At 50.3% G+C, this 22,158-nt stretch overlaps 4 protein-coding genes across 4 annotated transcripts; 3 read left to right on the top strand and 1 right to left on the bottom strand.

Annotated features, from left to right (window-relative positions):
* Window positions 1-2,920: 2,920 nt before the first annotated feature.
* PFICI_08412 (uncharacterized protein) lies at window positions 2,921-4,971 on the bottom strand (the record flags this gene model as incomplete). The annotated part of the gene is made up of 2 exons (XM_007836993.1): window positions 2,921-4,699; window positions 4,789-4,971. 2 exons carry the CDS (start codon window positions 4,969-4,971, stop codon window positions 2,921-2,923), a joined length of 1,962 nt encoding a protein of 653 aa, XP_007835184.1.
* A 9,785-nt stretch (window positions 4,972-14,756) lies between these two features.
* On the top strand, window positions 14,757-16,348 carry PFICI_08411 (uncharacterized protein; the record flags this gene model as incomplete). The annotated part of the gene is made up of 2 exons (XM_007836992.1): window positions 14,757-14,852; window positions 14,963-16,348. 2 exons carry the CDS (start codon window positions 14,757-14,759, stop codon window positions 16,346-16,348), a joined length of 1,482 nt encoding a protein of 493 aa, XP_007835183.1.
* Window positions 16,349-17,218: 870 nt separating this feature from the next.
* On the top strand, window positions 17,219-19,094 carry PFICI_08410 (uncharacterized protein; the record flags this gene model as incomplete). The annotated part of the gene is made up of 5 exons (XM_007836991.1): window positions 17,219-17,716; window positions 17,804-17,931; window positions 18,041-18,473; window positions 18,540-18,738; window positions 18,799-19,094. 5 exons carry the CDS (start codon window positions 17,219-17,221, stop codon window positions 19,092-19,094), a joined length of 1,554 nt encoding a protein of 517 aa, XP_007835182.1.
* Window positions 19,095-19,943: 849 nt separating this feature from the next.
* Window positions 19,944-21,755, top strand: PFICI_08409 (uncharacterized protein; the record flags this gene model as incomplete). Its single annotated transcript, XM_007836990.1, has 5 exons — window positions 19,944-20,376; window positions 20,469-20,664; window positions 20,705-21,047; window positions 21,105-21,238; window positions 21,308-21,755. 5 exons carry the CDS (start codon window positions 19,944-19,946, stop codon window positions 21,753-21,755), a joined length of 1,554 nt encoding a protein of 517 aa, XP_007835181.1.
* Window positions 21,756-22,158: the final 403 nt, after the last annotated feature.

Below are 22,158 nucleotides of genomic sequence, written 5' to 3'. Positions count from 1 at the left end.
GTGGGCCGAAGTGGCGGCGCGGACGGGACTTGTTCAACGAACGGTCACGCAGGAAACACCGGCCACTTTACTGCTTATGGTCTTTTGCAGTGGCGCAGACCAATCGACAATTGTTTCACCTGGTGGATATTATATCTGTCGTACGACCCAAAATGGTTGCATTTATTGAATGATAGGCAACTATTCTCACTAGATTGGGGATCCTAGTACTATATAGGTCGGAGATGCAGATTACATAGCAGCCTGCTGCAGTGTGTAAGATACCGAACGAGGCTGGACGTTATGGAGGATAACGCGGTTTTTGGGTCATCATCTGACAAACTTCACTGTTCTGATTGCCCATTGAAGTTGACAGTACTCACGCAGGTATGTAGCACTGCAGCACATTTAGGATCGATAAGCTTGAGCCGTGCCTCATCCAGACATACCTAGCACGTACAAGGTAGCTTCCCGTGAGTAAAACCAACGGGTTTTACTGCAGTTGTAACAGGCAATCTCCCCCCTTCTCTCTCTATGTGTGCATGTGTCTGCCTCTCTTCCCTTTACTCACTCAGACACATGCTCAGCACCCACCCAATCACCCTACCTACCGATGTAGTCAAGTCGATGTTTACAATGCATCACGCAAAGGTGGCTATTTGCTAACTCACCTAAAATTCGTCAAGGCTGATCAATCGGGGTTGACTCGTCATCTCTTGAATGCTCAATTCCGTAGCCCGGAGCATGTCGAGTGCCAAACCACGAAGGGCAAACATCCGGAGGAGTTGGCTACCAGAGGAGTAGAAGACGAGGCTCTACATCATCCCCCCCCCCCCTTCTCCAAGACTGGCAATGCATCATGGAGGGTCAGCCTCAGGGCCCAATTGTGTACATCTCTCTCTATATGCTCGTGACGCATGCACACACATACTGTGAGCGGGCACCGATTGACGGCTAGAAGAGAAGAAAATGTCTATGTGTCTGTCTTACAGGCCAATTCGATGGAGCCGAGCGCGAGATATATCCCTGCAATATCTGATCACGGCCGCGGGGTTTGCTCCCACAACCTCGCTTTCATTGGCGGTCCGCTGTCTCCAACAGATATATTGCATACTGTGTACACCATCCATCCGCCCACGTCGTGGGGGCTGCGCTTGGGCGGCAATTAATCGCAATAGTATGGACATGCGGCTGTCCTCCCCTGCAAGACCCGGTGCTACAGAGGATCGGCAAGCTGTATTCGCCCGCATATCTCTCCATGGCCTCCCTTCAATCTCCCCCATATGTACAAGCTCATCGACGAGGCTGGGTCATTTGGGGTGGCCTTGAGAAGAAGATTATAGATCAGAAAGAGGCTCATTCATCTGCCGATCAAATGAATCAGCGCAACGGGGCTCCGCGGGCCTGGTCTGTCCAAAGGTAGCAGCTCAAGTTTAACGTCTCACGCGGCAACGTTCAAGGTTGTGTGATGCGATGCACCTTGCTCTGCTGGTCCTGCTCGGGTAGCAACAGATGCAACATGCTCTTCTCGCGTGGAATTGAGCATGGAGGGCGTACAGGCAGACGGCAGTTTCACGTCATATGTCACGAGTTGCTTTGAAGCCCCTCGCCTTGCCCGACTGTTGTGTGAGAAGATCCACGCTATGCCGGCGCCATGATCACACTCGACCTTGTGCACGTTGAAACAGGGTGAGAAACAAACCAGTCACCACGTCTATAGTAGCTAGTATATCTACAATCGAACCAGTGGGGCGCGAGTGTCTGCTGCTGTCAACTCAGACGTATTAAAGGCGTCCCTCACTACTGTTACCAGGAGCTTGTTCTTGTCACAAGTCATGAAATGGGACGAGTACTATCATTTAGGAGTTGGCAAGTGTGCGTGTCGCACCTTAATTGTAGTCTACCTATTGCGGCAGTCTCATTACTGCTGCTGCTCAGTCAAGAGCCCTGTAGCGTTGTAAGATAGCCTGAAGAGACGACAACTCCGCGAGACGGGGAGTATCCAACTACCCAAACAAATAGATACAAGAAACGGTCCGTCTTGTCTCGTCCATGCCTGTGAAACGAAAAACCAAGTAAAGACATATCCAGATTTCCTTCTTTCTGATTAACCCAGCCCGATCCGGTCCAGTCCAATCCCTGAAAAGAAGAACTCCGCGCTAAGTCAGATAGACAACCTGGCCCCAATCTGAATTCTACCCGTTTGATTGTAGCCAAGATAACTTCAAGCCAATCATGCTACCACCCACCCTGCTGAAATGCCGTGCTGAAAAGGCCAAACTCCAATGTCACCCCCATCCCCTGCGCCGTTTCGTAAATGCCAATGCAAATGTGTAGATAAGTCATGATACAAACCAAAATCAAAAGCATCAAAAAGCAAAACTCAAAAAACTCCACACATGCTACCAATGCTTTCGGAGCCCATCGCCATCCGAGGCTCCTCGCGGAGACTAGCATTCTAATTGCTCATAGCCGTCGTTCATCTGTCCGCCTGTTCTCGTTCAACAATGCCAGCTCTGTAGCATCGTTGAGTGTGTAAACGTTGGATGTTGATACATGTTCCCATAATCCAAGCCCGGACCCGAGGACGGCTCATCAAGAGTCACCATTCGGTGAAGAGGGTCGGCACCGGACTCAAGCAACGTAATCCCCAATGACCCCAGCCTGCGCCTTCAGAAGGTGAAAGAGCAAGACATTAGAAATATTGTAGGAAAAGCGAGCTCGATCGAACAGAAGTGTATGAATTGAGAAATCAAATCGTGATATCGGAACTGCGTGTTGTCGAGAAAATATGGCGAAATCTGCGGAAAAAGAGAAAAAGCAGTTTTTTTGGTCTTTATAAAATAGTTTTCGTTATAACGTCGTTCGTTTAATCGTGAGGCCTTGACATACCCAAGGGAGAATCTTGCAGCGGTCCTTGAGGGTTGAAACGTGGCGGCACTCATTGGGAGTACATCATTCCGTCGTAGTGGATATCACCAACATTGCTCATAGTCTCGCCGTAGTTGGCCATGCTGGGGGTGATGGTATCGTTGCTGGAGACAACGCTACCATATTGCGGCATGTGTCCGTTCCAGGGATAGGCATGGCCCATGGGCGAGCCTGGGTATTCAGTGAAACCGGCGGAGGAAATGAGCTGCTGACTGCTGTACAGCGGCACCATTCCGTGGTTCATACCAAGCTGGGCGGGATACATGTTGGAAAAGGTAATGTCTGACACGATCCCTCCTGGGGTGTGCTGTGCCATTGGGTACTCGACAGGCATCTGGTTCATGTTGTTGTCAAGGTCGACTTCCATGTCACCACTGCTGTGCTCGACGCCATTGTCTTCATCATTGTCCTCGTCAGAGTCGACCTTGGAGTCATCCTTGTTGACCCAGATCTCCTTCATCCAGTTCTTGAGCTCTGCCATGGGAGGCCAGTCACCACCGCCTTTGCCGCCGCGCTTGTCATCGTCACTTCGCGAGGCGCCATTGCCCCCCTTCTTAGCGCGGGATGGCTTCTCCTTGAAGTGGGTACGACGAAGATGGGCAGCAGCGTTGTAGTAAGCACCATACTTTTTCGCAGCCTTGCAGGCTTTGCACTTGTCCAGAGGGTTGACGACAGCGACACCCACGGGCAGGTTGCGGGTGGCCGGGTCGACACAAACCCACTTCCTGACCATGCCGTGTTCCGGATGCTTGGCATCACGATGCCGGCGGAGTTCATGTTCACCGCGGAAGCCCTCAGGGTGATCGCTGCACTTTTCGCAGAACACCTTGGGTTGGCGTGGGCGCACGTACTTGGCCTTGGTGATGACAGCTTTACCGTCCTTCTTACCGGAGTTGCCGTCGGTGGACTTTTGCTCAGCTGCGGGCTTGGGCTTCAGCGTAGCAATATTGCGGTTCTGGCGGTGCAGGGTCTCCTTAGCACGGTATCGTAGTGACGATGCGGACTTGGTGCTAACCGCGCTGGCGTTTGAGGCAGAGCGGGACATTGCTTGGGACACGGGCCCGTCCTCGGCAGTGGTGGAGTGTCCATAGGAGCTAAGGTAGGGTTGGACAAGACTAGAGCCCACGCCGTTCAGATCCTCATCGGCCGGCGAGTTATGCTTGCTCAAAGGTGAGTTCTGACCGCTACTAGTAACCGCATATCGCGGGCTGCCGAGATGAGATTGATCCGTGCCTTGATGCGAGCCCAATTGCATCATGTGCATGGCTCCGCCGACCGACTGGCTGTCAAACAGGCTGCTGTTCTCGCGGGTCATTGGCGCCGTATCTGGGGTCAAGCCAGTTGTCATTGATCCACAAACAGAGACGCTGGACGGATGCCATTGAGACGGCATATCCGACAAGCGCATCTGACCGGGCAAGGACGTGCTGAGGTAGGAGGCATTGGCAGCATCTTGGAGACCCTCGAGATTTGCGAAATAGGTCTCGGGGTCAAGGAGCTTCGACTCGGCGACGGTGGTGAGACCGGCGTTCATGGACATGGCTGTTCGGGCTCTCGGCCGAGCGGGCGATGCATGCATCGCGGCCATATACGCGGCCGCGCTTTCATTGCTGCTCATGTAATGCTGGGCAGCAGGAATCGATTTGGGCGGAGGCGTAACGGGTCCGCTGCACATGAAAGGGCTGGCAGACTGGGTCGACATATTCGAGGCGGTGCGGTGCATCTGATGCGACGACATGGTCTGATGAGACAGCGTCCTCTGCTGCTGGACGCCCTGGGAAGGGAGGATCTGTTTGCCGGTGTAAGCACTGGTGACTGGATTTGTGTTGTATACCTAAATAGGTATACAAGCAAGGTATGATCATAATAACCACTTACGGACTGTGGGGCCATGGGGAATGTCTGGCGGCTCTGCAGGCTGCCATGGCTGCTGAGACCGGCACTGCGAGGAATCGACTTTCTTCGGGAGAACATGTCTTGCTGATCAAAGGATAGCGCGGCATGTGGCAGACTAGACAATTGAAACTCGTAACCCGGCGACGGCACGTCGAGGCTACTCATGGCCGGACTGGACGCCGGCTGTAGTGGAGATTGTTGGCCTAGGCTCTGTTGCAACTGCAGGCTCGACATGTGTTGTTCTTTTCGCATTAACTCGTGGCCAAGCATTTGCATGTCGATGGGTTCTTGAATATGATGGCTTATGAAACTCATTTCTCTATATGTGCGGAGGTGGACTGGTGAGGATGATGTCCAAAGATGAGGCGGAAGATAGATGACGGTTGAGGGCGGATCGAATGTAAACGGCCGAGTGCGTTATTCCGAAAAGCGTGGGTGTTACACAGCCTTGCCTGGGCTCATGCGGCGTCAAGAAATAAGTTGCGTGTCTCTTTGGTCAGCCGTTGGGTATCGACGATATTATTTGCAGGTGGTTGTGAGCAACACCTAATCCAGCAAGGGTGAAGCAATGGGTGAGAGGAAGTGAGTAGAGAAGAGCGAACGTGGAAGCGAGGTGATGGTACAGGACAAAATGACTTGTGCAGCAAAAAAAAATGAATAATAAATTGCACGATGGAGGTAGTAGTAGTAGTACAGCTTGGTACTGTCAAGTGCCTGTATCTGTTTGATGAAGCATCGAATTAAAAGACAAGAGATGTTTCGAGGTCGAGGACTAGAGGCGATGAATGGGGATTATGTATCGGGGCGGCTTGTGTTGATGAGGCTTTGACAGATCAAGTGGATGGGCAGTTAGCTAGCAGCGGAAACAGCAGCCAGGGTTTGCTGCTGCTGGGCCAAGGGTGGGTCAAGCCTGGGCAGTCTGTTGATTAACTTGTAGGACAGGTACCTTGGGTATCTAAAGTCGTTAGGCCCATTTTAGAGTCTCCAGAAGGTCGGTATGGCTACTAGCAACATTACACAGTACGTGGCTGTAGGGTAGGTAGGCTGGGATTGGGCGAAGTAGTAGGTAAAGTAGGTACGGTACACTGCAGTAGGTCTGTATTTTAGTAAGTAAAAGAAGAAGAAGCTAATAAGCTACTGTACATACCTACATAGTCCCCCCCTGCTCGAAGCCATGTCATCCCGGCAAGGCCTTGCATAGGCGTACTAAGGTACTACAGATACACTAGCATTACTTTTGGTCTAGCAAGAAACGCATTTGAACAGGAAATGTGTTTTCATGTATTATTATGACTACTACTATTATCACTGTTGTTGTTGTCATTATTCTGTGCATAGGCATTCATGAGAAATATGGACAGTTATCATCATTGGTAGCCAGCTCCAATCGTGAGATGGGCTCGACTTTCTCATGTATTGCTTGGAGAAATGGCTCGAGAAAGAACATACTAGATGTAAGATATTTACCTACCGGTAGTCGAGGACATGGCATTCGGCAATGCGCGGACGACTTCGCAGTCAGACCACCATCCGGCACCCAATCGACGTTACCCCCTTGGGTCGTTTAGATACTTGTGATTGACTGGCTGGCTGGCTGGCTGGCTGTACTGTGCATTGATTTGTCGCTTCTTTCTTTTCCATGTACCGATGTAGAAAGGTGTGTACAACCAGATCGACTAGGAGTAGGTTGGGCATGCAAATGCTGTGACCATGGGCGGCGTCCGTATACGGTCAGTCTTTGCGTACTTTACTTTACTTGACTTTACTTAGATGAACTACTGCAAGACCCCCGGCCTCTCATCCGCCGCGGGCTGGTTTTCACGAGACCATAGATCTTCTCCCACTCTTAACCCTATGCCTAGGTCAAGTACCTATGATGGGTGGGCATATGCGGAAACATCAAAGACTGAGGAAGGGGCGGCAACGCTTGAACCAGCGAGTAAAGGCAAGGAAAACAACTCGATGGTGTTTTTTTCCCCTCCCTCGGTCCCCTTCCTCGATACGATCGCCAGCGGCCAATGGAGGGTTTCAAGGTTTGCAGGCTGACCCGTGTATACTCTGTACTTGTTGATGGAAATGCCCAGGCCATGAACGAACGGATGAGTGAACGGCGCGCCGGCAGCCAAAATCACGCCAGGACAGGTTAAGCACTTTTCATAATACAATACATACAACTCGCATACTGACCTACATACCTGTTCGTATACATACACTACCTGACACCGCGGCCAGCAGCCCCATTGTCTGTCTGGTTGTCGAGTCGATATGGAGAGCCCATCAGGTCCCGAATCATCAATTCTCTGGTCTGGAATTGGCTAGGCAGCCGGGTCAGCTGGGTTCTGTGCGGACGAGCGGGAGGCTTTTGCCCACTCAAGCCTTACGAGGATGGAATTATTGCCGCCTCCACAGTTTCTTGCCCACGGGTATGGATGGTGCCCCCAGTTTCATCGTCATCGTGATAGCCTCCGCTCTGGTCCCTGCCCTACCCACGTACTATTGCAAACGGTAGGCAAGAGGCAAGCAACAGCGTCGACATCTTTGCAAAGCTTACCGCGACTGACGCTATCTTGATAGACGACCGGGACATGCATGCATACTGATACAGAGTCACGAAATTCGTGCGACAGCTCATTCGCCCTCGCCGCTCTCAAGGGAACAGATCTTGCTCCATCACACCATCCCTCAATTCCGTCCAGTGTCCGGACAGCATAACATACTGAAAGAAATCTGCCTTGTGCCGATATAGATCAGATTACCGAATGTCTTGGATTGGCACGCATAGTATAGTGCAAGCTCGTGCTTTCCCATTTCCAGTCTACCCTCTTTTTTCAAGGTCCTTCTCCTCCGTGTTTGATTATGATTATGATACAAATGTCTGTCTGTGTGGCTGTGTGTCTTACTGTCTCTTATCTCTGTCCAATACATGACTGACTGTTCATGTTTACACTGTTCTCTCATAGCACCTTGGATATATTCCCCTGACTGCTGAATTCGAGGGGCACATACTCGGCTCGTAAACTTGGGGGGTGGTGTCTTAGGTTCTAGTATGTGTGAGATTAACATTGGACCATAATACTACTGCTGCTGCTGCTGCATCATATCAACAGGATAGCTGATGCCCATTTCCTGGGGTGCGTTCACTGAAGCTAATGCAAGACTATATGCATGGTTGTTGCAGACGAATAGCAACTAAAATTCCTAGCTCGGGGGCGTTTCTCTCTGCCTGTTCTATGTGCGTGCGCTGGATGTACAGTTGAATCGGGATTACCAGTACCTTGTGATGACTATTACCAGTGAACTTTGTTTCCATTCTCTCTTTCTCTTTCCATTCTGCTTACACCCAGTGGACAGGTCAGGCAGTACAATTAGCGGCGACGGCTATTACTAGCAGATCAACAGGGATGGCGGCACCCGCAAGTTGAGATCCGTCAATGACGCAGGGCAGCCCCCAGCACGGTCTCCAAACTGCGGAATTCATTACTGTTCCTACGTAGTACTACTATTTACCACTTTGTACCTTGTCCCATCTCCAGAGTAAAGTGTTTAGATTGGTTTCCGTCAATCTTGGTCATTTACCAACCTGGTCGCTCGTCGTCTGTTTGACTGCCTTTCCTGCCTGCCTACCTATCTAACAAATCACGCTATCCTTGGACTGTTTCGTCGGGACGGCCGTCAAACTACCTGACCGGTTGTGTATATGTTTAGACTTGGATCGACTATTTCAAACGGTCGAAGCTATAGTCGACTAACAGTTCGTGTGAATCTAGTTTGGTTTGACATGTTCAGACTGTTTGCCGTTGATTATGTGTGTGTGCTGGCGCGCTTAAGGTTGGGCAGGAGCTGAGCATGAGGTACTTTACGGGCTAAGGTATAAACAAGCCCTTGGGCCACGATGCATGGACCAGAGGCGAGCCCATGCTGCGATCCCAAGACGCACACCTCCAGAATTGACCGAGAGATCCAAAACCATGGCGTCCTTCTAGAAGATGACCAGAATCCAGTCTGTTTACGCGCCATTATTTCAACCACAATTCCAGAACACCATCATCATGGAACTCAACGTATAATGAACGAGGGGCCCGGTCCACCCGAAGATGCTTCTCCACTTCCACAAATAGCCCGCCAGATCTCGAGCTGGGAGGTCAGGACTCTGGTGAACAGTAGCAGATCTCCCACCGTCTCATCTGGCATTCAGGATCCTTGAAACTTATTTGTGGTGTATACTGCCGACATGGAAAGAAACCATGCGGCATTAGTCCGCGCCTGGACTTGCCGGAGGATCTGACCTGGGATGAGAGAAGTGCACCGGACCTGCCCCTGGCGGAACTTCCGTTTTTTTGACCTGTCCCATATTCACCTGTCGAGCTAAAAACTATTCGAACGTAGTCAGAATTGCTGGTACATAGTAGAACATTGTCTTGTTCCTGGCCGTTCACTATGTACTACTAGAACCCTGCCAACCTCATCCGGTAAAGAAACAAGACGATGATGCAACCTGTAAGCAGCGACAGCCGTTTGAACTAGTGTTGGTGATCAAAACGGCTTGCTTCTTTGCTACCGACTTCTCCAGAGTCAGTTTCTTATGCTGGCATGTCCATTCTGATGGGCAATATTGCCAGTGGTAACACAGCATATAATAATTGTGTCGCCGCCGACGGGGTTGGCGCTTCTTTGTTGCATATGCACATAATCAAATTCGCCAGCTGAAAGCATGGCCTAGAATGCCCATGGGCCGGAGGTTTAAAGGGCATCCTGGGCGTAGTAATCGACGATCATACATAGTTGGACGGTTTACATGGTAGGACTGGACGATTGACCGGCATGAATGAGGAGAACCGATCCTATCATATCAACAGCAAACAGCCTTAGAAAACCCAGCGTGGATTTCCTCTCAGCCTCTTTCATCCGCCTCCCATGTTGCGTTCCATCAATGTGTGTTTACTGCTTCATTGGGCGCAACGCTGGAGGAAGGGCGCACACCATCACGGTCTGCCGAGAATGTGGGTCGAACTCAAATTGGTTAGTAGTAGATCTTGCAGACTAGCCAGCTGTCATGGCGTTATGATCAGCGACAGCAAACGCGGCAAAAGTAACCAATCTTGTCAGATCGAGCCAGAGATGGATGGGCTCGGCATATCAGTCTCTATTGAGCGCGGACCAAGGCAGAACAGAATGACTAGACCAGCCAAGTGTCATGATGGTGGTCAAGTCGGCTATAAAGCGAGGGTGAGCATGGCAGCATAAGAGAAAAGGAGATTATGTCTGCGCAGTAGCACATAGTGGGTGACAACGTTGGCCCTGCCTCCAGTGACTGGTTTTTTGAGTTGGCACTGGGCTATGCTCGGCATAGTGCGTTGCCCATTGGCTTTCGACACGTCTCTCAAAGTGAGGCGACCGCTTGTCGGCATTCGACTGGCCATTAATCCCTGCTAGACTTTCAACACCCAGAGAAGACTGAAGAAGGGCAACGACGAGAGAAATACAAAGACCTATTAAAATAGATAAATGATAAATACATGAAAATGCACAATGCGCCCTAGTACCCAGGCCAGGTAAACAAAGATGTATTTCAGGCACATATTCTTGCTCTTTTCTCTCTAGTTTTGAGCCTTGGCTACTGGACAAAGCTATGTACCACTGGTAGGTATTTCTGTCACAACCGCACACAGTGTAGAGTATAGTATAGTCAACAGCTAACCTAGCTGAATCAGGAAAAAGTCACAATGCGCGAACACTATACGAGCTCAAGCAAGGGTCTACATGCTCCCCTTGCTACGGTGCGCACATGCAGGCAGCATAATCAAATTGAGATTATGCTACTATTTCTTACAGCCTACAGAGAACCATTATATCCGATGCCCAAAGAGAAAGAAGAAGAGAAAAAGCAGCATCCGTGCTTTCGTGCAACGCTGCCCAGTGCCGACCAGGAAATCCTGTCCAGTATCCTTCCAGGCACATCCCGTATACTCCAGATTATTATGTCTCCGACTCTTGCCCCAGCCAGTAATCCAGCAGCCACCAGTGCCTGACCTATCCGTGACTTCCGGATGTGAAGCCGGGATCCCTCGCAGAGCTTCAGGTACTTGACAAGTTGGTGCGTTTCCATCAGGGTTATCACCGGTTCCTGAGTCGAATGCTGACCGACACGTGCTCTCCTTTCAGGACTATTGGCCGACTACGCACCGATCTGAATTTTTCTATCCCCTCGTTTCATCGCATCTTCTCGACAAAATCCTTCTCAAAGTCGCGCTGCGATTCCGGGGCCTCCTCGATCTGCCCTACAGTCCCTGCCCCCAGGGATGCTCCAAGCTGGCCCAACATGCACCATGTATCACAAAACTCTGCAAAAGGCATTATTAGTCCCCAATTTGCACACCAATGGATAGCGTCTCGGCTGTGTACAACAGGCACTCGCTTCATTGCTTCATAGGCCAGAGGTCAAATCTTAGACTTCAAATTGCCATGTGGCTATGGGGGTGGTGAGTATAGGTGTACGCATTCGCCTTGGCTCATTATGAATTTGTCGAGATCGTTCAGGTTGGCCCTGAGTAGATGGCAGCAAAGCAATCGATCGTTTGAACAATGTTAAAATATCTACAAAGCCGGTACTTCGCAGGTAGTCGTCTGCACAGCCGCCGTCCAATCTCCTGTGTTGTATTTGCACAGTTCCTGGCTGCAACATTGGTCTACTCCATATGCCAGACACGAGTCTATCATCTTTTGCTAAGCGTTACCTTCTTAGATAAAAGATTTTCGCGCACTCGTCATTCGGTACTAAAGAAAACTGATTCATACTGAGATGATCGCCACACCAGACTCGTGAGTCTAGACCGACAGTAACTTCGGCCCTCGTGATTATCGAAAATTCTCCGCTTCGGACATGTTTGATGTCACCAATGTCAATCCACAGACTGATTACCCTGCGACGCAGACCAGGATTCTCCAGGAAAGCTTGCTTGTGGAGGAGAACATGTTCGCAGGCCGTGGGACTCTGACCACCTAACACGGACAACGATCTACAAACTCTGTTTTCCTTTGCCCTTTATTTTTTGTTTCCAACCCTCCCTTTGCTCTGACTTGATCGGGAGAGAAGTGGACCCCAAGGACAAACTTTCCGCTGAGATTCTTTCTCCCTCCTCAATGTAGTAGTACAGACAGTGGCTGTGGCAAAGCAGAAAACAAGCTGCTAGACGAAAGAGAACTTCCTAAACAAGCGCTGAAAAATGTCATACGATTTTGACGATGATCTCGCAATCGACAATTTGCTTATTTTACATCTCCTTTTAGAAGATCGAGGGGCTACGGGGCCTTGGAGACCCTTTTTCAGAGATGCATAGTCCGTCGTTTGACAGATATTGTGGCCAAAAGTACTATACTGTATTCGATCGCGGTGCCCGCTGTCAAGGTGTCACGGACCAACCTGTCATTGGCGGCATGCAGTGGCACGAGAAGCACAAGAAAGAAAAATGCTGCCGCTGCTCCTCTGCTGTGTAGTATCTCTAGGGGGACATGGGCAGATCCATCCACGGAAGTCCATGACGGACGCGGCGCAGCCCACTTCATCTACTCCGGACGAGAGTGGATATCTAACGTCCCGGCCATGCCTGCGGTGGGTGGACATGTACAGCGGCCCCTGGGGCCTGGGATATGGAAAATACGCCGATTGGCTTTCCGAATGCTGCGAGATCGTAAAATGTGACTGATTGCTCCCTGCGTCTGCGCAGCACTCTATCTATCTCCATCGGTCGTATCGGTGCCGGTGAACCCATTATGGCTTTCTTTTTCCAAGACATACTTCCGCGGCACCGACCGTGACATGAGTGCTAAAGTGCGCGGTGGCTTTTGGTGGCAGGTACGGTGGCATTCCTGTGTGACCTTTGTGTGTGAAAGTCGTGGACTTGGTTCTCACAAAGTTTGCTCCTTGCTGGGCATTGTAGCACACAACACACTCTGCAAAAGAACTGAACAACGAGCACCTGGCGTGTTTTGGCCGTTCTGTGGTGATCCAGGGAATATGCGGCTCGAAACACCGTATTTTTCATTTCTGTCTTTCTTTTTAGGACCCTGCAGACATATAACGGCAGCGGGATGCGTGCATGATTCGCATCGTCGAAAAGCAACTTGCATATGATGTGTACGAAGGCCTTTACATATTCCACCACGGCCCATTTAATCATGGTTTCGACGCATCGTTCCAAGTCGGTGCCGAGCATCAACCGTCTACCGTACCTGCAATCGACTAGTTATATCTTGAAATAGCATGATAAAAGTACGCAAGACATCCAAGATCGATCGTCTGCAGGCACAAACTCACAACAAGCACGAACCGCCGTGTTGGGACTTTGCTTCAACCTTGAGCAATTATGCCAGAAGTACATCATAGTTATTGGCTCCAAAGACTTGACGGTCGGAAGAAGGGCGCTTATCTGACCATGCGCACATGAGACCCGAATACCAACTCTAATATATTTATCGCTTGGTATACGTGGACGCGCCAGGGAAAAAAAAAAAACTCATCGCAAAAGTACGAAGATGTGGCAAAGGCAAAGATTTGAACAAGCAACAGACTATCGTGATCATGATTCGAAGTTGGGCAATGTAGCTCGACTCAATATTGGTCTATGTCTTGTCTGCAATGCGTACAGTAAGCTGTTGTTGCTCTATCCTTGAGATCTCAAGCCGATTCTGCTATATTCATGGGACACCAGATTTAACAATAATATCATCATATCAAGGACAAGTACGCATTAAAATCGACTACGGTTCCTGTCATATTGTTGTTCTTGGATAGATTCTTCTTTTCGCTTCGTTCCTTGGGGTTTCCAATTCGAATCAACCGACCAGTCAAGGGGTTTCAAGGCAAGTGTAACAAGGAAAGAAAAATTAAGCCAGACAAGAGCAGAGGACTGTAGATCCAGGCGCATGTGATCATATCGGGACGTTTCTCTAGCATTAAACCGTTTCTTGGAGGACATATGGGGATAGCTTCACCACTAAACGCCGGATAGGAAAAGTGTTTGCTGACCTGGACCGCGAATCTGGCTTTTGGGCAAAGAGAATGCAGGCGGGGTGTCACGGATACCTACCTACTACCGCCATTCCATGATCGATCATCCCGGCCGGCTTTTCTATTGTAATAATGCACAGGTACAACCCGCGCCCATTGTACTCATGACTGTCGATCTCACGGTATCAGTCCGGTGATAGTCAATCAGTGGCAAACGCGGTACTTGACGCACGAGTCCAAATGTCAATCCGGCTTGGGACAAAATGCACTGGGCGGAGAGGTCAGCATATATGTTGAGCTGACTACATTGATACCACGTACATTGATCTAAGCGGACGAACAGGTCGACATTATTACTAGGTAAACCAGGTACATTAACTGTAAAGAAGGTGAAATTGTGGCGGTCTGAAGGTAGGTATATCATTGGTGGTAGTCTGATAGCATGAATGCTTACTCAGTCTCTCAGTCTACGTGCACTGAGTAATCGATGTGAGCTGCGCATGTGTCACCCTCATGATTGTATGAGTTACACATGGACTCGTTTCCAGGCAATTGTACCTGAGGGCAATGTAAATTCGGTCCCAAAGTGATCGCTTTGAGATGCAATGCAGGCGGGCAGATGAAGGCGCCGTTTTGGGGGGACTATGGAATTTCCAAATGCATGCTGCAGGTCGGCGCGGCTGAGGTTCGCGCGCCCGGGCCCCTCCCTCACCAATTGAAGCCACCTCAACCTTTAGCTCTGGCAATGCTGTGCGTAGGTGCGGCGCAGGTACCTACACCCATCTATCTACATTACCCTAACTGTACCTACCAGGCGTGTAGGTGGTCATAATTGTCCCAGACTCAGAGCTTCTATTTTGGTTGGCATTGTCCCTGATTTGCACCATCTGATGGCGTTGCGCATTCTCATGTAAAGACAATCATCTCCTTCGCGCCCGGCATCATGCGCCGTATCAGTACATTGTTTGCCGCAGCGCAGCTGTGCGCGGCCTCCCGCCATGGATTCAGTATACACAACGACCTGCTCGCATACCCCCAGGTCAGAAAGCCCACCTCCTCAAAAACACTTGTCGCGCCGCTCCAGTGATTACGTATCTCGGCGGGCCAAGCAGAAGGGCAAACCAGCTGACAGCGACTGAATGTTTGTAGTTCGAGGTTGTTCTATCTGATGCGTACATTTCCGAGCACGAGGCGAAAGTGCTCCTCGACCCCGGCAATCGTGGGAACGCCGACGACAAGGACATCCAGCCAGCAAAGCCAGTCGCACACGGCATCCATGATGGCAGCAACGATGACGGCAGCCTTGAGACGACCGAGACGTACGAAGTCATGACCATGCATGACACAAGGTATCTCTGTGCAATTCCCGTCATAGAGACGCCGCCAGTTCAGAACAAGACCGAGACGGAGCTGGCCAAGGCAGAAGAGGCGCGTGAGCTGGCCAGGGCGTCAACCCATGGCTGGGAGCTGGTCAATGGTCTGGATGGCACTTGTCTGTACTACGTCTCTGGCTGGTGGAGCTACAGCTTTTGCTACGGTCACGATGTTGTGCAATTTCATGCCGCCCCTTCAAAGGGAGGACCGCCGAAGCGAGACCCAAACAGCCAGGAATACGTTCTGGGCAGAGTACAAGACCCTTCATCGACAACGAACCGGCGGGGACGCAGCAGCAAGACAACCGCACCAGCTGCAGCAAACAAAGATGCCGCCAAGCCCACGACTTCACCGCCAAACACCGAGTTGCAGGTCAAGGGCGATCAGCGCTACCTCGTTCAACGCATGGAGGACGGCACGCTATGCGACCTGATGAATCGCCCTCGGACCATCGAGATTCAGTACCATTGCAGCCCCGGCAGCACCCAGGATCGTATTGGCTGGATCAAGGAGATCACCACGTGCTCCTATCTGATGCTCGTCAATACGCCCCGACTGTGCTCCGATGTTGCTTTCCGACCGCCTCCGCCCTCACGCGCAAACACAATCAGCTGTCGTACCATAGTACCGGAAGCACAGCAGGCTGACTGGCACGCCCAGAAAACACTCGAAGCGCAGGCCGCCATGATCGGTCAGCAGCTCAAGGATGCTGCACAAGCACCCGTTATCATTGGCGGTGTCGTTGTCGGCGGGCGGCAGGTTCTAGGCAAGGGTGAGGATGGGAAAGAAGCTCCTCAGCTTAAGCCGCCGAGGAGCTTTCACAAGGAACCCATCGTTGAGATCATTGCCCTGGGCAATACGGACGAGGACGGGCAGTTGGAGGTCCTCAGTGATGAGGAACTGGAGAAACTCGACCTTGACCCGGAGCTTGTCGAAGAGCTTAAGAAGCAGATTCAGGAGCTGGCCGGCGAGAATGGCTGGAAACTACAAGTGGTTGAAGAGCCTGGTAACAATGGCCGCGAGATTCAGGGCGTGATTGATACAGACGGTGGGAAAGGCCCCAAGGTCGACGCAGAAGGCGACGAGGGCGAAGAGAGTGAAGAGAGTGAAAGCAGTGATAGCCAGGGCAGCGAGGAGAAATTCTTCAAGGAGGAATTGTAAAATAGGACAGCCACGAAAGAGCACAGCATTGGCAAGGCGTTAGGGGCAGACTTAAGCCAGTTTTCAACTGAATTCTTTACTTTCTCTTCGAAGTCCGCATTCCCGTGTTTTCCAAGTAGAACATTCGACAAGTCAATCTGCCATAGATAACGTCGCTCGTCGTGATGTAGAAAAAGCTCATGGAGCATCCAGTCTTGATGATCATGTTACGGGAATATACTATATATATCCAATCTCGTGAAATGTCAAGTCTTGTGCTATTATCCTTGTTTCCGAAAAGTCGTGGCTCCAGGCAATCAATGGATATTGCTCTTGGCCAATCTGACCCAGCGCGACGGGATTTTTCACATCAATCGAAACTTCGGAGCCGGAGTTTGATTCAGGGATCTACTCCGGACTCCGTGAGTAGTCGTCAAATCATAACACAACACACCTATGCCGGATTGTGCTGCCGTCATGACATAAACCAAACCAATGAATGATTTCATCTGCTTTATCAGGATCGATGCAATAATGGGCTTGTTCAATTTACTTTGAATTGCTGTCATAATTATTCCTCGGAAAAAAAAAAAAAAAAAGACGCTCGGGAGATCCTGACAACAATCGGAGCACTGCGTAATTGCGTGACGGGAGCGGCACAGCAAGGCACTATCTGCCTACTTCAGGTGCGCACGCGACGAGTGAAGTCACTGCAATATTCGAAGACTCTGCTTACCTGGATATCAGATACTCGTCTTGATACCTCACAAGTTCACAACTGCGCATCGCGTGCAGTTTTCTTCGTCTGCTTGCAACGTGTTGATAGCCACCTCTTACATTCGCCTACACAAAGTCGCGGCGTTCATCTTGCAGCCAGTTTTGTCGCCATAGATGATACTGGGCACTGCACACGAGGAGCATGCGGAGGCGGGTGAAACGCGACCTCTGCTTCTATCGTCCACAGAAAGAGCTGCTACCAGCGCGCCATCGGAGGCGAGGTCGCCAACTCACCGCTCGCGCTGTTCGTGGCCATGGACTCATGTCGTAGGACTTGTTCTTTGCATCGCCATTTTAGCTGACCTCGGCGAGTCCATGTTCATGGCACCACGGATGCGCCTCTACGAGTCCGTCATCTGCTCTGAATTCTTCTCACAGGCCGATCCTTCGCTCATTGGGCCCGACGGCACCGTTCCCGAGAAAATGTGCAAAGTCACCCCAGTTCAGGAGCAGCTCGCCACGCTCTTGGGCTGGCAGTCCTTTATTGACAGCATCCCAGCTATTCTCTTGCCTATACCATTTTGCTACCTCGCTGACAAGTATGGTCGCAAATGGATCATGGCTCTGGGCTTAATTGGTTTTACCCTTTCGTATGCTTGGGCTGAACTGGTGGTTAGTATATATATATATATATATAATCATCCACGCTTCATTATTTGCTGCATGGGCTTCAGTCTTGCTGACAGCTTAACAATATAGGTCGCCTCGGGTCTACGCCTACAATATGTTTTACTTTCGTCCGTCTTTTATTTGATTGGCGGTGGTCCGACTACCGCGACAACCCTACTCACGACCGTCGTTACGGACGTCGTTCCACCGGAGTTGAGGTACGTGCACAATTCAAAATCGTCGGCATATCTACGTACCACCATGTGTTTCCTAGACTTGGGTATTGACAATGGATGATTCGGCTAATTGACAAACCCGTGTTTATAGAGCCACGGTGTTTTTGTACCGTTTTTGCCCTACTCTGGTGGCGGATTTAGTCGTTCCCCCCATCACCGCTGCGTTGATGGCCAAAGACGTTTGGATCCCACTTTTGTTGTCCGTGGCTTTGCAAGGCTTTGGAGCTCTCCTGGTGATCCTTACTGTACCAGAAACACTGCCAATCTTGATTCTAGAGAACAACCTCGACGAAAGAGACAATCCTCGGGCTGAAGAGCCCAACGGCGCACCTGACAAGGGACAGAAATTGACGCAACGACTGGTCGATTGGACACGGGACCATATCGCCTCTTTCAGCTTCGTCACACGGCATGCGTCTATCTGGTCCTTGGTCTTTACGTTTCTCATATCCAAGCTCGGCCGCCAATCGTCAAATGTGTTATTCCAGTATGTTTCCAAACGATACGACTGGTCCCTGGGCCAGGTGAGTTTCCGGTGGTTCCTCGATAGTCACATTGATTACTAACAATCCGTGTGCCTTGTTATCCAGGCTGGCCTCCTTATATCCGTTCAGGCAGCTGTGAGCTTGGCTCTCTACATGGCAATTCTGCCGGCTATTGCTACTTTCGTGCTTTCGAGTTTTTCAGTCACCTCTAAAGACCTCTTGCTTGCCAAGGGCAGTATTGTACTTTCAGTACTCGGTGCGGTCGTGATTACTCTTTCCGCTACACCAGCTCTTATGATAATTGGTAAGTGGGCATTATGTGATAGTCTTCTCGGGCGCATCAGCTAAATCCACTCAAATGTAGGGGTTGTCTTGTTCACCTTTGGGTCTGGATTCGCACCTAGTGTGCGCAGCTTGGTAACGTCATTGGTTGAACAACATGATGTAGATGGTTCAAGCAGTGATGTTGGTCGTCTCTACGCTTTGATCTCCGCCATGGAAGGGATTGGTAGCCTAGTAGCAGCGCCTGGCATGGCATGGGCGTTCCGATATGGCATGTCTCTAGGAGAGGAATGGCTCGGTTTGCCCTTTGGACTTGCCACTGCGCTCTTTGCCTTGGTATTGATTATTGTTTTCAGTGTTAGAATCCCGGAGGCGTAATTACAGTAGAGGAACAAGCGGTACAACCCAAGTCACACTAGTTTGTTTCACAAATAGAAAATCAGGTTACTCAAGTCCCAATGCAACATCAAAGCAACCTATTCCAGTGGCACTAGACGACTGTATTTATCTTGTTATATTACTCATTCATGTCGTTTCCAAGGGCTTATGCTAATAAGTTGAAGAATAATATCTCTGGGTAGGAATTTGTCATGTCCACTCCGGGAAGGTCAGAACAAAATGCCGTAAATTCGTGATCCCGTCGCATACGCTACAGTCAGCCATGCCAACAATTATCATCCATATCCTACGATCGACTAGCCCTAGGTAAGGCTACCGAATTAGGGCATCATATGTATCATCAAATCAATCAACACTATATACATAGTAATTATCCTCTGAGGTGGCTTTGCCAAGAACAATGGGCCTTCCCAGCAATTTTATGACCTCTCCAATCCGAATACCATCGGATCGGCACGGACCGGGACTGCTGCCGATATCAGATCAGACCAAGAGGTAGGGTCATTATCTGCGATCTTCAGCGGCAGTTGCTTCCTTCAACCCTGCGTGATAGCCATGGCCTGGTTCTTGGTATACACGAAATCTGCATACAACGGCCAATAACTGTCCTCGTTTCGTGCGGGGGAAAATGTACGAGTTATCCGATCCTTGTCTGCGGCAGCTGATAGCGACTTGCATGTAGCGACCATGAAGAACGCCAACTCCTTACTTGACACTTACCTAGCCGCTGTCTATCCTATTCATTTAAAAGCCAAACCATGCGTACACAATCCGTTGCGAGTTTTCGAAACCGAAACAACCAACCACTTCTTGAACAAGCTGTCCATCATGGCTGACTGGGCTGGTAAGCTGTACGACATTGCCCGGGCTGATCTCAGTCACACGGCCGCGATGTCTGCTTTCCTGGCTGTCAGTTTCCATCTGGTGATACAGAGTGTAGAATTTGAAGATTTCATGTTCCACTTTCTTGCTGTATGCACAGTATTGTGGCCTATGCTGCTGGGATTCTTTATCCACTACGGCCAGTATCACCCAACGGCCGCAGTGGCAAAGTCTGCTGTAGTCGCGACAACTTTCCAGGGCTGCCTACTTCTGAGTATCGCCGTATACCGCCTTGGTTTCCATAGGTGTAGCAAGTTTCCTGGTCCAATAGGTGCTCGAGTCAGTCGGTTTTACGCCACTTATTTGTCCTTGAAGAATGTTCAGTACTACAGGGAGTTGGAAAAGATGCACACCAAATACGGAGACTTTGTGCGAACTGGTAACGTTGCCCCCTTTACTTCATCAAATGCCACGGTTGAAATTTCCTTGTTTCTTTCTCTTCTTGCTCCTGCATCGTTCTAATGTTCCTAGGTCCTCGGGAAATCACCATCTTGCGCCAATCCGCTGTAGACATCATCTACGGCCCAAAGTCCCAATGCCGAAAGTCAACTTGGTATGGCCAAACAGGCAACGATCCTCTAAAATCATCATTGCACATGACCCGCGATCACGAGAGCCACAGGCTACGTCGTAAAGCTTGGGACAAGAGCATGTCGGTAAAAGGCAAGTCTGCTCACCGTTGGATATGCAATCAACCATGTGCTAAGCATAATAGCCCTTGCCTCTTATGAACCTCGGATAATGTCCGGTGTCAATGCTCTCGTAGCCCAGTTGAAACAACGTGGAGAGGACGGCGTCAACATGACCGACTGGTCCATGTTCTTCAGCTTTGATCTCATGGGACAGGTTGGCTTTGGTAAGGATTTTGGTCAGTTGCATACGGGTCAAGAGCATTCGGCAATTCGGCCGATCCACGCTCACATCAAGACTCTGGGCATTTTTCAAACCGTCCCTTGGTTGCTATACCTAATGAGCGCCATACCCGGTGCCGCTGCCGCATATTCGGAGATATTCGACTTTTGCGCGAATGAGATACGAACCAAGCAGCAGGTATATATCCCTTCTTTCCTATGATTCAAAGTAGAAGAGTTAACAAATTTTGATCAGACCTGGAACAAAGAAAAAGATCCTTCCGACATAGCCTCATGGCTCATCAAGGCCGTCCAAGAGAAGGATGTGTCAGCGGCACCATCTCCACAAGCAATCGAGGATGACGCTAGAATCATTCTCCTGGCTGGAAGGTAATCGCAACATCCGTGAGACGACGATGGGCGAATATGAGTATGTGCTGATATGCTTTGCTTTGGTAGTGATACAACAGCAACAACTCTGTCGCACTGCCTTTTTCTTGTCGTCAAGTATCCCCACGAGCAGAAGAAGCTGCAAGCACTTTTGGATGCGACCATGCCTGGGGGAGCTGATGATTGGACGTTTGAAAAGGTCAAGTCCATCAAATACCTAGACGACTTCATCTCTGAAACCTTGCGCGTAAAGGCAGCGCTTACCCTGGCGGGACCGCGTGAGACACCTGCTGGGGGACTTCAGATTGACGAAGTCCATATCCCGGGAGGCGTCAATGTCCTTGTGCCCGCAGGACAAATTCACCGCGATCCCCGTTACTGGAAGCAAGCAGATGAATTTATCCCTGAAAGATGGGGCGAGCGGCGTGAAGAGATGGGCACGGATGGAGCCCCATATCTTCCATTCCTCCTCGGTAGGTGCCAGCTTGGCCGCCTCGATTGTATTGATCGAGTGTGAAATTCTTAGAAAGACCACGCGAGGGCGCGTTGCTGACATTGAGGCTCCAGGTGCTTATACTTGTCCCGGGAAGAGTCTAGCTAGACTGAGCGTCCGCGCAGCACTCTCCTTGATCCTGCTGCAATTTGATGTCAGCTTCGGGCCTGGGGAAAATGGGGAGGCATTCGATAAGGACTTTCTTGATACCTTTACCGTTACCTTACCACCCCTTCTGTTGCGATTCACCCCACGCAAGTCCCCTAGAGTCCTGAGCCCGTGAGGTCAGCAGCTACTGTTCTCCCGTGGTGTATAGGTGCATCTTGACAGCTACGGATGGATGCCCAGAGGGCAAACTGTTGAAAATCCGAGATTTGGATAAAATCACCCTATTTACAGTAGCAAAAGTCCACCCACCTTTGCCCCT

Source organism: Pestalotiopsis fici (assembly GCF_000516985.1).
Source record: "Pestalotiopsis fici W106-1 unplaced genomic scaffold PFICI_Scf_5, whole genome shotgun sequence".
NCBI classification, from domain to species: Eukaryota; Fungi; Ascomycota; class Sordariomycetes; order Amphisphaeriales; family Sporocadaceae; genus Pestalotiopsis; species Pestalotiopsis fici.
Note: the sequence above shows the minus strand (reverse complement) of the source record. Positions and strands in the feature narration are given on the sequence as shown.